Consider the following 14389-nt stretch of genomic DNA (forward strand, 5'->3'; position numbering starts at 1 on the left):
AGTACAGAGTAGACAATAATTTCTGCAATATAAATCACTTTCTCAGGCATATCACATTACATAGGGAAGTTGGTACCTAACTTGTAGGCACTAAACGTTACGACTGATTTAATCTTTCAATCAGTCGATTGTATATTTAATATATTGACTTTGATATTAGTGCTAGTTCCTAGTTTGTATTAACACATTTGAACTTAAAAATGTAAAGATACTACAATTATTAAAAAGAGTTTTTCTTGTGATGAGACATATTTCCGAATGGATTATAGATTAAAAAAATAAATATTAAATGTAATATATGCTTCTTCACTAACATTATCATTATGTGAGGTTAGATCAGTAAAATACCTGTTTGTGCTCCAAAGATTTCTATCTCTTCAGCACATATCAAGGTCCCAAGGAATATAATAATATGTAACACAATTTTACTGTCTTCATTTAATTTAAATACTGAATATTAATTGTAATCTTTCAACTGTCAACTGTTGTGGTAGAGGGGTAGTTCTTCATTTGTTTTTTTATGTACGAGGGTACATAAAAAGCAAATTAAGAACTACCTACATTATTAAACAATTAATATAACATCTGTTCATGGTACCTACTCAATCCACCTTGATACTCCTGACAGTTTTCTCTTAGCAATAATATATCAATCTACATGTATAGATTGTAATATTCGTACAGGCGTGAATTATGTAAACATTAAATTCGCTGCTTTGTCTATTCAAATAAAGATAAACTAACTAAATGTTAAATAGGACGTTGTCTGTCTGTCTACTGTATATTTAAATACGTTTAGATACTTAAATAAGATTGAAATGGCATAAACATACAGTTGACAGCGGGGTAGCTGTTTAATGATTGGTCAACCTGACATGGTATGTTGCTAGCAATGGGAAAATCAATCCATATTACTAATAACCCCTTCGTCTCAAATACAAGTCTCTGCTTAGTTTAGGATTATTATTATTATTGTACATAAAAGACAAATAATTTAAATAAATTTTATTTTCTTAATTTTTTATGCAAAATAAAAAAATAGACACCAATATTTTCAAAGAGTCGTTTGATATCTAATAAATTAATAAAGTATCACCATATATAACGTAAAGTTACATGTTATCACTAAGTATCACAGTTCCTAATACTGTATAGGGTACAGTTCCTCCCATATTTTGAATCTGTCTTCGAAGAGATTCTCCCTAACTTCAAACTGGCTACCGATGCGTAGGTACTTGCGTTGAGTAGGCGTCATGGGGGGCCAGTGTAAAGAAGACAGTTCCGGGAACTCGTTTCCTCGAGGATTTGGATCACTGTGGATTATAAAAATCGGTTTATAAATTGCGGAGTTATGAAGAAACAAATATGAAAAAAATACAGGAACTTTCGTTTTTAGAGTCAGTTAGAATTCCAAGTAATGGCGGTAGGCTCAATGAGTTTATATGTCCCACTTTAGTGTGAACCCTCACACTAAAGTGGGACTCTACTACTCATTGAACATACTGACTATAAGCGAGTTCGGTTGCGATCAGGCCCCTCTTCCCCACTGGGCACACTGGGCACGTCCACAGGGCCCCGCGATGGATTGGGGCCCCTAGACTACTCTAGTCCCTACTCTATTATCAAACGATAACCGATAGCTATTTTACTCTCGCCTGAAAATCTTAACAGATGCTTACCGCTTAATTGGTCGTTTTTGTTAATGTTTTTATGAAAGTCTAGCAAGAACTGAACGCCTATCACATAACGACTATTTAAAATTATTTTTGCCTGGTTTGTTTTGAAGGTAGGGCATCCCCATATACATCTCTAAAGAGTCATGTTCAAAAATGACTTTGTCTTCTCTAATTAGTGCTTCAAAATAGGGCTTTATTACTATGACCATAGGGCCCCCATTATCTTAATGTGCCCAGGGCCTCTAATACGTGAAAGACGGCCCTGGGTGCGATTGGGCAGAGTGGAAGTAGCTGTATTGTGGTATCTTACCCATGAATAGCAAAGTTGTAGTAGATGGCTGTCATCCTGTCCACCATCTGCGAGTCGAGGGTGTCGCCGGCGCGGATGTCGGGGAACGAGGCGGTCAGAGAGAACAGGTAGATCAGGTCGTCGTGGTGAGCAGCCGCTGGAAAAGTAATTTAAATTAAAAATATCTTTATTCATGTAGGTATATTACAGAATAGAATAGAATAGAAAATCATTTATTCAAATAAACTTAATTTAAGCACTTTTGAATAGTCATAACAATTTGTTTTTTATCTATCTGACAAGAAACTCAGCTCGTATTCTTTTCAAATACATGTTGCACATGTTTACAATAATACAGATTCATTTTTAAATTTAAATTTGGGAGTATAAAGTGACTATTAATAATAATATCCCTGGACAATGTTTGCAGCGCCATCTAGCCCCAATTTCAGCTAGCTAAAGTTTCTGGAAATGTATAATAATAATGAATATTCCTGGATTATTCACACAGATCCGTCTAGTCGCAAGCTAGGCAGAGCTTGTGTTATGGGTACTACACAACTGATACACGTACTTAGATTTTTTTTGTAAATACATAGATTATACAGTTAGTTCTTTCAAACATAAATTATTCACTCACCTCTTTAAAGAACAAAAATCATTGTAGCAGGGAACACATATAATATAATAAGCATCTAAAACATGTACCAACTACACCATTTATGTATGTTATATATTTAAATATTATTAATAAATATTATTATAATAAATTATCTTATTACATAACATTATACCTACTTAAATAATATACAAAATTTACTACATAGGTACATTAATTAAAATTGCATTTATCTTTACATACATTTTCATACCTATTTATGAAATGGTCTTAATTTTAACGTTTTATTTTCTTTAGTAATATTTACGTACGCTCTCTCGTGTGTGGTGGTCCCACTGAAAATCAGCGCTGTGGTATATGTATACTGCAGTATAAATGCTGAGTGGGAGTCACATTCAGCGTTACTAGTTTTAGCTTTTAAGTTGTATAGTATATACGATAAATAGCATCTAAGAATACTGTAATGCTGAATAAATGTCTTTATAATAAATTATTATTATTATTATACTTAGAAAACACCCAGACCGTTACAAACAATCATACCCATACTAATGAGTGCACCGTGCGAGGAATCGAAATGAAGTGAAATAATATATTTCCGAAATATTGGTACATTAAATATGAAGTTACATAAAATATTATTGATCATCAGTATTTAATAAATACTTTATTTGTACAACCACAAGCTTACAAAATTAAAAAGGAGGGTACATAATAGTTGAAGGTCATTAGCTAGGTAATCCATGGCAGAAAGTTGTGCAATGCAAGAGGACCTATTTACTATATAGGCATTCAAATTGTGAAAGTGTTCGTTTTACTCAAATATTCTCGGACACTGTAAAAATTATCAAGTGACAGACAATTCTTTAGTTTGTGTTTGAACAATGTATGAGATCTCAGAATCCGCGACCATCTATACATATAAATAAAATTGGAGTGTCTGTTTGTAATATTGAAATAACCGTTTTTTACTACACGCATATGAATAGGTGATGTAAAATATGTGTATTCAGCTCGCTAGCAAAAAGAAAAGACCAGTAATATGGTATTAGAAAACAATCGATATATAAAAACAGAACGTCAAAATGTACAATTCAAAAATATATAAAAAAATATATAAAAACTATCAAAAAGGTTGCCTTCGGTAACAAGTGACTATATCATAGACGTACCTATAGGTTTTCCAGTGGTAGGATCTTGGTAGTGGCTTCGGTTACCAGTGTACGCAAACTCGTAATAGTACACTTTATGGGGCGAGTGGCGACACATCAGGTTAGCCATTCTGTTGAAAAAGAAAAAAAAGATACAGAAAAAAAGGGTAGGTATATAAAGTTGAACGCCAGGTAGAGTATTCATGAACATACCTACCGATTTAGGCCTATCTTCTGCCGAATATACAACGGACTATGTTCTGAGGAATTGTTCGACATGATGCCTACGGCTACCTTTTCGATCACAATAATACAATAATAGTAATAAAAGAAAACGTTAATACAATACATTTAATAAAAAAAATATGATATTACTAGCTTTCCCCCCCTCCGATCGATCCCCCGTCCAATTCGAAGGGATCGATGTTACGACGGCCTGAGCCGAGGTTCGAACCCCTAGTGGTGCCTATATTGTAAATAGCGAGATCTAGTATTTATAGACCGAACTAACTTGTTTGTCATAAGATAACCATTACCCCCGCTTCTGTCCCTACTACACTGACTTCGGTCTATAAATACGGAGGTCGGTAGTTCAATAATTCCCCTTCCGATCGATCACCCGTCCAATTCAACGGGGATCGAAATTACGACGGCCTGAGCCGAGGTTCGAACCCCTAGTAGTGCCTATATTGTAAATAGCGCCATCTAGTATTTATAGACCGAACTAAGTTGCTTGTCATTAGATAACCATTACCCCCGCTTCTCTCCCTACTACACTGACTTCGGTCTATAAATACGGAGGTCGGTAGTTCAATAATTCCCCTTCCGATCGATCACCCGTCCAATTCAACGGGGATCGATGTTACGACGGCCCGAGCCGAGGTTCGAACCCCTAGCGGTGCCCTCAGACTAAAGTCGTATCCGTCAGGCAGGAGTTGGCCTTCAGCCTATATAAGTCCTTCAGCAGGTTTGGAGTGCCATCTACACTCGCTCCTATCGTGCGGTGAAGCTGTAAAGGCCAGCTGCGACCAACAGCATTAGAGTAGTCCGAAAAAAAACTAGCTTTCCGCCCGCGGCTTCGCCCACGTGGACATTGGTTATAGCGCGATTAAAAATACATGCTCAGTAGCGGGATGAATCTTTGAATGCAATATATATTTATATGTCACTCCTATAAATATAAGGTTTAAACTTCTAGCTTAAAAATGATACTTCCATAAAACCTCGCATCTCGCCTTTCATCCCCTTACAACCCTTTTCACATAAAAAGGCAGCCTATGTCCTTCCTCAGGGTGTAGACTGTCTTTGTACCAAATTTTATTTTAATCGGTTCAGTAGTTTTGGCGTGAAAGCAAGACAGACAGACAGACAGAGTTACTTTCGCATTTATAATATTAGTAAGAATAAATATAATAAAATACTCATATATAAGTACCTAAACATGCATACATATACAAGCAACTTACCTTTGATACCAAAATTACCTTTGAAACCACGTTATGTATAGAATAATAACACGTCCTCTCGTCCATTATTATGTAGTATATGTATGTATATTGTATGTGTTGGTGTGTAAGTTTATTTATTTATGTTTATAAAATGTATGTTTATCTATAATTGTATAATAAATAGAGTGTTTAGTGCGCCTCCTACCTTCTCTCTTTATGTAAATACTCTCTGTTAGCACCGGGTTGTCTGTAAGAGATTGCTGATAGCGATAAGACCGCCTTTTGTAAAACATTTATTTTCATTGTTTTATATCTGTCCTATGTTTATGTATGCGCAATAAAGAGTTATTATTATTATTATTCTTTATTTTTTCTCAGCTATTGCTGGTTTTCTCCACACTTACGGGCCGAAACCAAGTAAGTGCATTATTATTATTATTATTATTATTATTAGTATTATGTATCGATTGAAAGGTAATGAGATTTTATTCTTTTTTTAAATGTGGTGATGGAAGGACTTTCCTGACCTGTGTACACCGAAGCCTATGAGTGAGTCAGCATACAGCTTCCCCAGCCCGTCAGCCGTGAACGAGTCGTTCACCAGCCGTCTACCGCCCAGGTACCCCTGCCGGAGCCGGTTGGCTGAGGGCACAGCGGTCTGGTCCTTGGGCAGCACGAAAGCAATGGGCGCTATTCTGTCCCATTCGGAATTCATTGAGTCAAGAATTGCCTGGTTTCTGAGTACGGCTGAAAACAATGAAACAGCATATTTAGGCTTATGAAAACTAGCTGTACGGTCTAGTCAGCACACTAGACCCGTGATTTAAAAAAATACTTTTGCCATTATTATCTATTATATTAATTAACTCGCCCTACTACTAGCTACTCGCCCCGGCTTCGCACGGGAGTACATACATGTACATATTATACATATAAACCTTCCTCTTGAATCACTCTATCTATTAAATAACTGTTTCAAAATCCGTTGCGTAGTTTTAAACATTTAAGCATACATGGTGACAGACAGCGACAGAGACTTTGTTTTATATATGGCTAGTTTTTACCTGCGACTTCGTGGAATTAAACTTTTTATTTATTAAATTAAATCTGATATAAAATTCTCGTGTCATAGTTTTCGTTCCCATACTTCTCCGAAACGGCTTGATCGATTCTCATGAAATTTTGTGAGCGTATTGAGTAGGTCTAAAAATCGGCCAACATCTATTTTTCATCCCCCTAAATGTTAGGGGTAGTCCACCCTAATTTTTTTATTTTATTTTAAGGCAAAACAACGTTTGCCGGGTCAGCTAGTTAAATTTATAAATTTAAGTTTCCTAACTTACTCCTTATAATTAGCTATCTATTAATCTCGTCAAAACACCCAGATCGATAAAAACAATCATACTCATGAATACAAATGTTCGTGCCGAGCGAGGAATCGACCCCGCGATGCACAACCTTGTTATATAAAATGCTTACTGAATGCTTTCCAGAAGAACTCCGCTTGTGTCTGACTGATGATGAATGGCACAGCATGCATCTTGTTCTGCCGGACCGCGTCCAACGGCTTCATTGTGAGGAACCGCTCCTGTCCAAAGTCCAGCTCCACAACTGGTGTCCACACCAGAACTGGATCGTATCCAGGAAGCTGAAACGTTAGGGGACTTTTAAATAATATGATATTTCCGATCAATTCACACAGCTCCATCTAGTCTCCTAGTTAAGCTAGCTAAAGCTTGTATTATGGGCACTAGATAACTGATACAATTACATAGATATTTTTTTTTCGTAAATATATACATATCATACATAGAAAATATCCACACCAATGTACGATGTCAGTTTGACCTCCACGTGGTTCCCCTTCGAAACGTGATAGGTTCCTGCGGAATTTGTCACGATATGCTAACTGACCTGACCTCATGCTTATCTTATCATCCTCCACTGGTGCCCCGCCAGCGTAAACCGTTAGCGCAGACGGGAGCACCATTCCATTATCAAAAATAAAAAAAACATGCAAACAAGCATACGGCCCAATATAGTTTATGGACGGCAAAGTTACCAGAGGTGTCACGTGCGCGTTTTCGACCATTATTGAAAAACCCCATGCTGTATCCGAGAAAACCTCGGCAGGTAGTTCATTTCACAATCTAAGTGTACGTGGGAGGAAGCTCCTCTGAAACAGCACTGTCCGAGACCACTTAGGTTCTACCGTGTGGAGATGAATTCCCTGTCGATGGCAAGCGGTGGAATGGTAAAAGGTAGCCGTTGCCATCATGTCGAATAATTCTTCAGAACAGACTGTTGTATATTTGTTAACACAATAAGCGATGCGAAGTCTCGCCTCAAGCTAGCCACTTCAATTCCATCAGAGAAATCGGGATCATAGAATTCAGGCTTGTAATAATAAAATAATCATCTTTATTTGTCTCAAACGAAAACTAATACAATTGTTGCCCATACAATAATATAATTTAAAACTAATGAAGGAGACAAAACGGACTATAACTCAGTGAGGGCAGTGAGTCCACCCTTTCTGCTATTCTGTTATAGCCTTTATCAGTAAAATAATTCAAATTCAAAAATCATTTATTCATATAGGACATTTTAGCCGCTTATGAACGTCAAGTTTTTACATTATAATTTTTTTCCCTACCGTCCAGTTCGGTATATAGATCCAATTGAGAAGAACTGGCAATAAACTCAATTGAATTACTTTTATTTTTTAAATCCAGTTTATTTACAATGCAATAATTTATATAGGTGTCTATGTCTAACATTAAATGAAAATCCTGAACATGAAAACTATTGCCATGCACGCTCGTCATTCAAGTAATCGTTTAGTGAGTAATAGGGCTTGCTCAGTAAATATGATTTAACAGATGTTTTGAATTTATTTAAGGGTAATTCCAATATATCCTTTGGAATCTTATTGTAAATTTTTATACCTATTCCCATAAAAGACCTATTGACTTTTTCTAAACGATACTTGGGGACAGCAAGTTTGTCTTTAAATCTAGTATTAATATTATGAATATTGCTGTTTTTTGGAAATAAGATTTTTATGAACATATAGGATATTTGAATATATAAATTGAGAAGCAACGGTGAGAATATTTGCATAATACAATAAGAGATCAACGACGACGATAGCACATTAAGTTAAGTTCTAAACTACAACTATGTAATATGATATTATCTGTGCTACAACTAACAAAGTAAACATAAAAATTGTCAATAACTTAACAAGATTACAAATTAATAAAATAGGATAATAACAAACTTAAAAAACATATATATACACATCTAATTACTTACAAAGAAACCTTCCAATGAGTTGCCAATTTCTCTGAAGGTCTTCGTCTTCAGGCAATCCACAATGGCTCGAGAGCTGTTGGTAGGGCACCCTAACAGTTCCGCTTGTTTCACGGCCAGATCTTTCAAGTCATGAGTGTCTGCTACTTGTGAGATGGGTGACCCACTGATTGATATAGCGCGGTGGAATAACCCTGAAAGAAGTAGATCTATTTATTAAAATCTTCATCAGTGTGCAGTTTGATGTAGTCCTGACTCCCAAACTAGCGTGAGTTGTGTATCAGGAGTCAGTTCCTTTCCAAAACAAGGATAACAGTTATAAATTACATGTAGACTTAAACTTAATTAATCTATAGATATAAATAAAATTGGAATGTCTGTTTGTAATATTGAAGTAACCGTTTTTTAATACATGCATATGAATAGAAATACGGTACATACACAAAAATAACATTTTTTACAATTATTGTTTGTCTGTCTGTCTGTCTGTTTGTTCCGGCTAATCTCTGAACCTATTTTAACAGGACTTTTTATGGCAGGTAGCTGATGTAATAAGGAGTAACTTAGGCTACTTTTATTGTAGAAAATAAACTTATATTACACGCGGACGAAGTCGCGTGTACAGCTAGTATGTAATATAATTTAAAGTAAGTAATTAAGATACGAAGACATTACTTTCGATAACGTAGAAGGTAAATATGAGTTACCCAATGGTAAGTGATTACCACTTATGAACACTTGCAGCATAGAAGTTGTAGCTGCGTTACAAATTTTTGGTTCATGTATTAATATAAGGATTACGAGAAATACCTTTAGACATAGGTGAGATCATATGAAGCATGACGCTGAAGGAGCCGGCGCTGCAGCCAGAGATGGTGACCAGGTTGGGGTCTCCACCGAAGGCGCGGATGTTTCTCTGCACCCAGCGTAGCGCCACCACCTGATCTTTGAAGCCATTATTTCCTGGAGCAACCTCATCACCGGTACTGAGGAATCCTAAAGAAAGTTTTATTTTTATGATCAACTTTTCTCCTGTAATATTAGTATGGAGTAGCTGATGCTCGCGATTCTGTCTGCGTAGTTAAGAAGTGCTTCTCCTATGTTTTAAAAATCGTTTTATGTTCCGTTATGTACTCTATTACGATGATAACTTTATAAGACTTAATGTGGTTATCTAATCTATTGCTTGCAGGGGGAAGGGGAATGTTAGTAATGTGGACTATCGACCCCATTGCTAGCAATTTACCATGTCAGATTGACCTCCACACGGTTCTCCCTGGAAACCATCGTAATAAATTCCAGGTGAATTTATTACGATGGGCTAACTGACCTGACCCCATGCTCATATTATCATCCTATCACACTAGTGCCCCGCCAGCGTAAACCGTTAGTGCAGTCGAGTGCATCATTCCATTATCATCTACTAAAAAATCCATTTACCAAGACTTGTTGGCTTGGAAACTATCGTAATAAGTTCCTGGTGAAAACTGACCTGACCTCATATTCATTATCATCCTCCCCTGATGCCCTGACAGCATAAATCAATAGTGCAGGTGGGTGCACCATTCCATTATCATCAATTTTTTATACTGCGATGGTGGCAAACAAGTATACGGCCCATCTGGCCCATCGGTAAACGGTTATCGTAGTCTATGGACGCAAGAGTCTCCAAGAGTGTCACTGTACTGCCATAACCCGTTGTCGCTCAGCTAAAAGGATGCATTTGGAACTAACGCTCCTTTGGCACCCTTAATTTGTGGTTCGGGGTTGCCGACCCAAGTTAAAAAATCTTGAGTCTTCCTGGTATAATAAGACAAAGGCGTACCTAATGAAGCCAGTCTATAGTTGATGGTGACCAGCACCACGTCGCGGTCCAGGAAGTATTGGGGCCCGGCGACGTCGCTCCGCCCCGATATGGAGTAGAAACCTCCAGAGTGCATGTAGAATATTACCGGCAGAGGCTTCTTGCTGAAAAGAAGAGATAGAGAAAAAGACTTAGTATAGAGAATAGAAATAGAAATAATCTTTATTCATATAAACTTAATAAAGACACTTTTGAATCACCATATTTTCTTATTTTACCGCTCATTCGGAACGCAGACTCATCACATGAAGATTGAGCAAGAAACTAGCGCGTTGATCTTTTAAATAAATGTTGTGCAGTATTACATTTTTAAGCATTTTGTGGCTACAAACAGCCAAATAGCAAAGTTGATATATATGTTATTTCTGTTACATTTAAAAAGATAATTTGGAGATAATTCGGACTTACATCTAAGATTGCAAGTTCTAATTTGACCAACATAAAATGTCTATCAGTTATTTCTGAGAGTCTTATAAAGCAAATTAATCAAACCTCGACCGTTATAGGATCTACATCCATATTGCGACAAGTATTTCGCCTCTAAACGAGGCATTATCAGGCATTGAATAGAGTCTGGATATAGTTGGAAGCAGAGGTGTAGGTACCGCCGTATCTCCCATATCAATTATACGGGCGCCCCGGGCCACGGTTGTAAGCAAAAATTAACTTCGCAATTTTTTTTTTATTTCATAAATGACAAAAACAAAAAAGTTATATATTTTTTCCCGCAGCAGCTATATAAATTAAAAAATCTGTTGCCGAAGAGAAGAAAAGGCAAGAAGAGTGTATATTTAATTCGAATTGTCTGTAAAATTTTTGGAAAAGGTGTCAGATAGAGACATTATGATGAAAAAAATGTCGTTCGCATCACCCACTTTTAGGAAGGACAAAGCGCCTCGCAAAGACCTGCTGCCTGGGGCCTCGCAGTTGCTAAAATCTTTACCCTTCGTAAGGGCCCGCAAACAAATTTTTATACGGGGCCCCGCCAAAGCACGCTACGCTTCTGTTTGGAAGCCTAGCGTTGGAATTCGAAAGGAATACTGAGATATACCTTTTATTATTCGGAGTGTAAACGTTGATTCTCAAGCAGTCCTCATCGATGTAGTAGTCTCCTTCAACTGGTTGAGGACAGGCCGGGCCTTCCTCCCTAGCGTCCACTTCTCCCTTGTAATGGAGGATCGGTTTTGGTGGCTGCAAAAGAGCATAAATTTCTATTGAGTCTCCAGAATTTATACCACAATAAAATTGAGTATCTGTTTGTAATTCTTAATTAACAGCTTTACATTAAATGCATGCAAAAATATATACGCTTCAAATAATAATTTAAAACATGTTTTTTATCTGTTTTATTATTACTAATGTCTGAAATGGCGGTGCTGATTTTAACAGACTTTCACTTTCAGATAGCTAATTTTATAAGGAGTAACTCAGAATACTTTTAATTTAGATTTTTTTCATTTATTGAAAAAAACGTTAAATTACGTAACGTACAACCACATTGTGGAATCACCTTCCAGCAATGGTATTTCCGAACCGATACGATATTGAAACCTTCAAGAAAAGAGCTTATTCCTTTTTAAAAGGCCGACAACGTACTTGCAAATCCCCTGGTGTTGCGGGTGCTCATGGGCGGCGGTAATCACTTACCATCAGGTGAGCCACATGCTCGTTTGTCCCCTGTGTTATAAAAAAAAAAAACGTATGTACAATAGGTTTTATAGATTGATAACGTGTACTGTGATTAAAACCTCTAATGTTACCTACATTAGAGGTTTTTTCTAACTTGGGTATTATGGTATATCTTTTCTTCTTCTCTCTGCTCCTGAAGCACAGAAGCTTTCAAATTCAGTTATATACCTGAAAGCGGAGTTCTCCAACTGGTGGTTCAGCATATCTGATGCCTCGGTACGCCTCGAAGCGTCGTCCACGCCGCGTCTCCATCCAAGAACCACGAATGGTTCCTGAAGGGGTCACCGTTACAGGAGTCTGTCCATTTGGACGCGGAGCTGAGTATTTAATTGTTATGTTTACATATCTGTTCATTTACCTTTCTTTCTTTCTTTCTTTATTTAAATTATTAACCGGGTCTTAACACGAATAATTTTATGGCAAATAAAGGTATTTACCTCTCTCGATTTGCCATAAAATTATTCGTGTTAAGACCCGGTTAATAATTTAAATAATGTATATTAAACACTAAAGTTTAAAATTAACTATTCTTTCTTTCTGTTCATTATTATGTAAAGAGAATTAGAGGATACTAAGATGAGAAAATCTGAATATATAATGTATAAAATTCTCGTGTTACAGGAAAAAAAGTGTGTTTATACTCCTCTGAAACGGCTTGACCGATTTTGATGAAAGTTTATATGTATATGTAGTAGGTAAGTGTTAAGGGTGGCTCACGGCAAAATATTTCTTTTAATTTTTATATTTTCTTTCGTTATAGCCAGCCAGCCAGAAATATTTTGTCTATTCTTTTTTAACTTATAATATGGTAGGTACAAATGGCGATCTTAATGGTATATGGCATATCTACCAGCATTTTACGCTTTACTGTCGATGGTCGCCGATTCGAGTCCTCGCACGACACAAATATTTATATTCATTAATAAGACCGTTTGTATCGGTCTGGGTATTTTCTATGTATAAAAACTAAATATTTATATCAGTCGTCTAGTGCCCATAACACAAGCTCTGATTACTATGACACTTTTTTTTTAATTTATTTAAAGTGATATCTGTCGCTTTCACTGTGACGAGATCCTTTTGGCCTATGTCTACCGTGGCACTAGATGGCGCTGTGTTAATAGTGCAGGGTTATTTCTTTATTATTTATATTTTTTTTATATAAACGCTATTATTTTTCGCATTATATTAAATTCTGACTGACAGATCTGATATCAGGTATCAATATGTAGATATAGGTACTCACAAAAACACGAGCATTGATCAATCTCTATGTGATTGATAAGAACTACGGGTAACAATGTTTCAATTCAATGCCACGATCTAAATTCTGAACAATCCTTAAAATATTATAAATGCGAAAGTAACTCTGTATATCTAAAACTACTGAACCGATTTTAATGAAATTTGGTACACACATAGTCCAGACCCTGAGAAAGGATACTTATGTATATATTTTATGTATGTACTAGCTTTTGCCAGCGGCTTCGCTCGCGTTAATTTATCCTCTTAAGGGTGGAATTCATGAAAATCCTTTCTTAGGGGATGCCTACGTCATAGTAGCATTATGCATGCAAAGTCTCAGCCCGATCGGTTTGAAATTGACAAAGTTTCGTACAAACTTTCATCCAATATTTTATCCCCTTGGGGGTAGAATTAATCAAAACCCTTTCTTAGCGGATGCCTACGTCATAACATCTACCTGCATATAATTTCAGTCCGATCCGTCCAGTGGTTTGGGCTGTGCGTTGATAGATCACTATGTCAGTCAGTCATTGAGTTATATATATTTAGATAGAAAACACTCATACTAATTTAGATAAAAAATGTTTACATTCATAAGCGACTAAAATATACTGAGCAAATGATTTTGAATTTAATTTTTAAATTAATTTGCTAAATACATAAAATAAAACGAAAATTTACAGACGTGATATCATAATAGTGTTAATATTACATAATTACCATAACAATGCTATGTACACTGACCTGAGTCCTTATCCCCATAAACAACACCATTGTTTATTAAAACCGTAGTAAAGCACAGTAGAAAAAACTTGCACGACATTTTCCTGTTGTGTTTCGTATAACACTGTCTGTAGATTTATGTCGACTCAGTTTATAAACGCTGTATATAAGAATTCTGATTAACTAATAACTATAATAAGATCGGAAAAACGAAGTCGTATGTTTGTATACAATATCTTCTTCCTTACATAGTATAAAACAAAGTCGCTGTCGCTGTCTGTCCGCACCGGATTTTGCAGCGGTTTTAATAGATAGAGTGATTCAAGAGAAAGGTTTTTAGAATAGAATAGAATAGAATAGAAAATCATTT

The 14389-nt window shown here is 36.2% G+C and overlaps 1 protein-coding gene across 1 annotated transcript; it reads right to left on the reverse strand.

The window, feature by feature from the left end:
- Positions 1–1023: 1023 nt before the first annotated feature.
- On the reverse strand, positions 1024–14130 carry LOC131849936 (carboxylic ester hydrolase-like). The gene is made up of 11 exons (XM_059200067.1): positions 14041–14130; positions 12220–12368; positions 11414–11553; positions 10324–10466; positions 9309–9494; positions 8502–8692; positions 6663–6831; positions 5711–5930; positions 3757–3866; positions 1987–2122; positions 1024–1313 (listed from the first exon to the last, which is right to left on the reverse strand). The coding sequence occupies exons 1-11, from the start codon at positions 14117–14119 to the stop codon at positions 1142–1144; spliced, it is 1695 nt and encodes a 564-aa protein (XP_059056050.1). The 5' UTR covers positions 14120–14130; the 3' UTR covers positions 1024–1141.
- Positions 14131–14389: the final 259 nt, after the last annotated feature.

This window comes from Achroia grisella, unplaced genomic scaffold (assembly GCF_030625045.1).
Source record: "Achroia grisella isolate CSIRO2021 unplaced genomic scaffold, CSIRO_AGI_Agris_v1 utg669, whole genome shotgun sequence".
NCBI lineage: Eukaryota > Metazoa > Arthropoda > Insecta > Lepidoptera > Pyralidae > Achroia > Achroia grisella.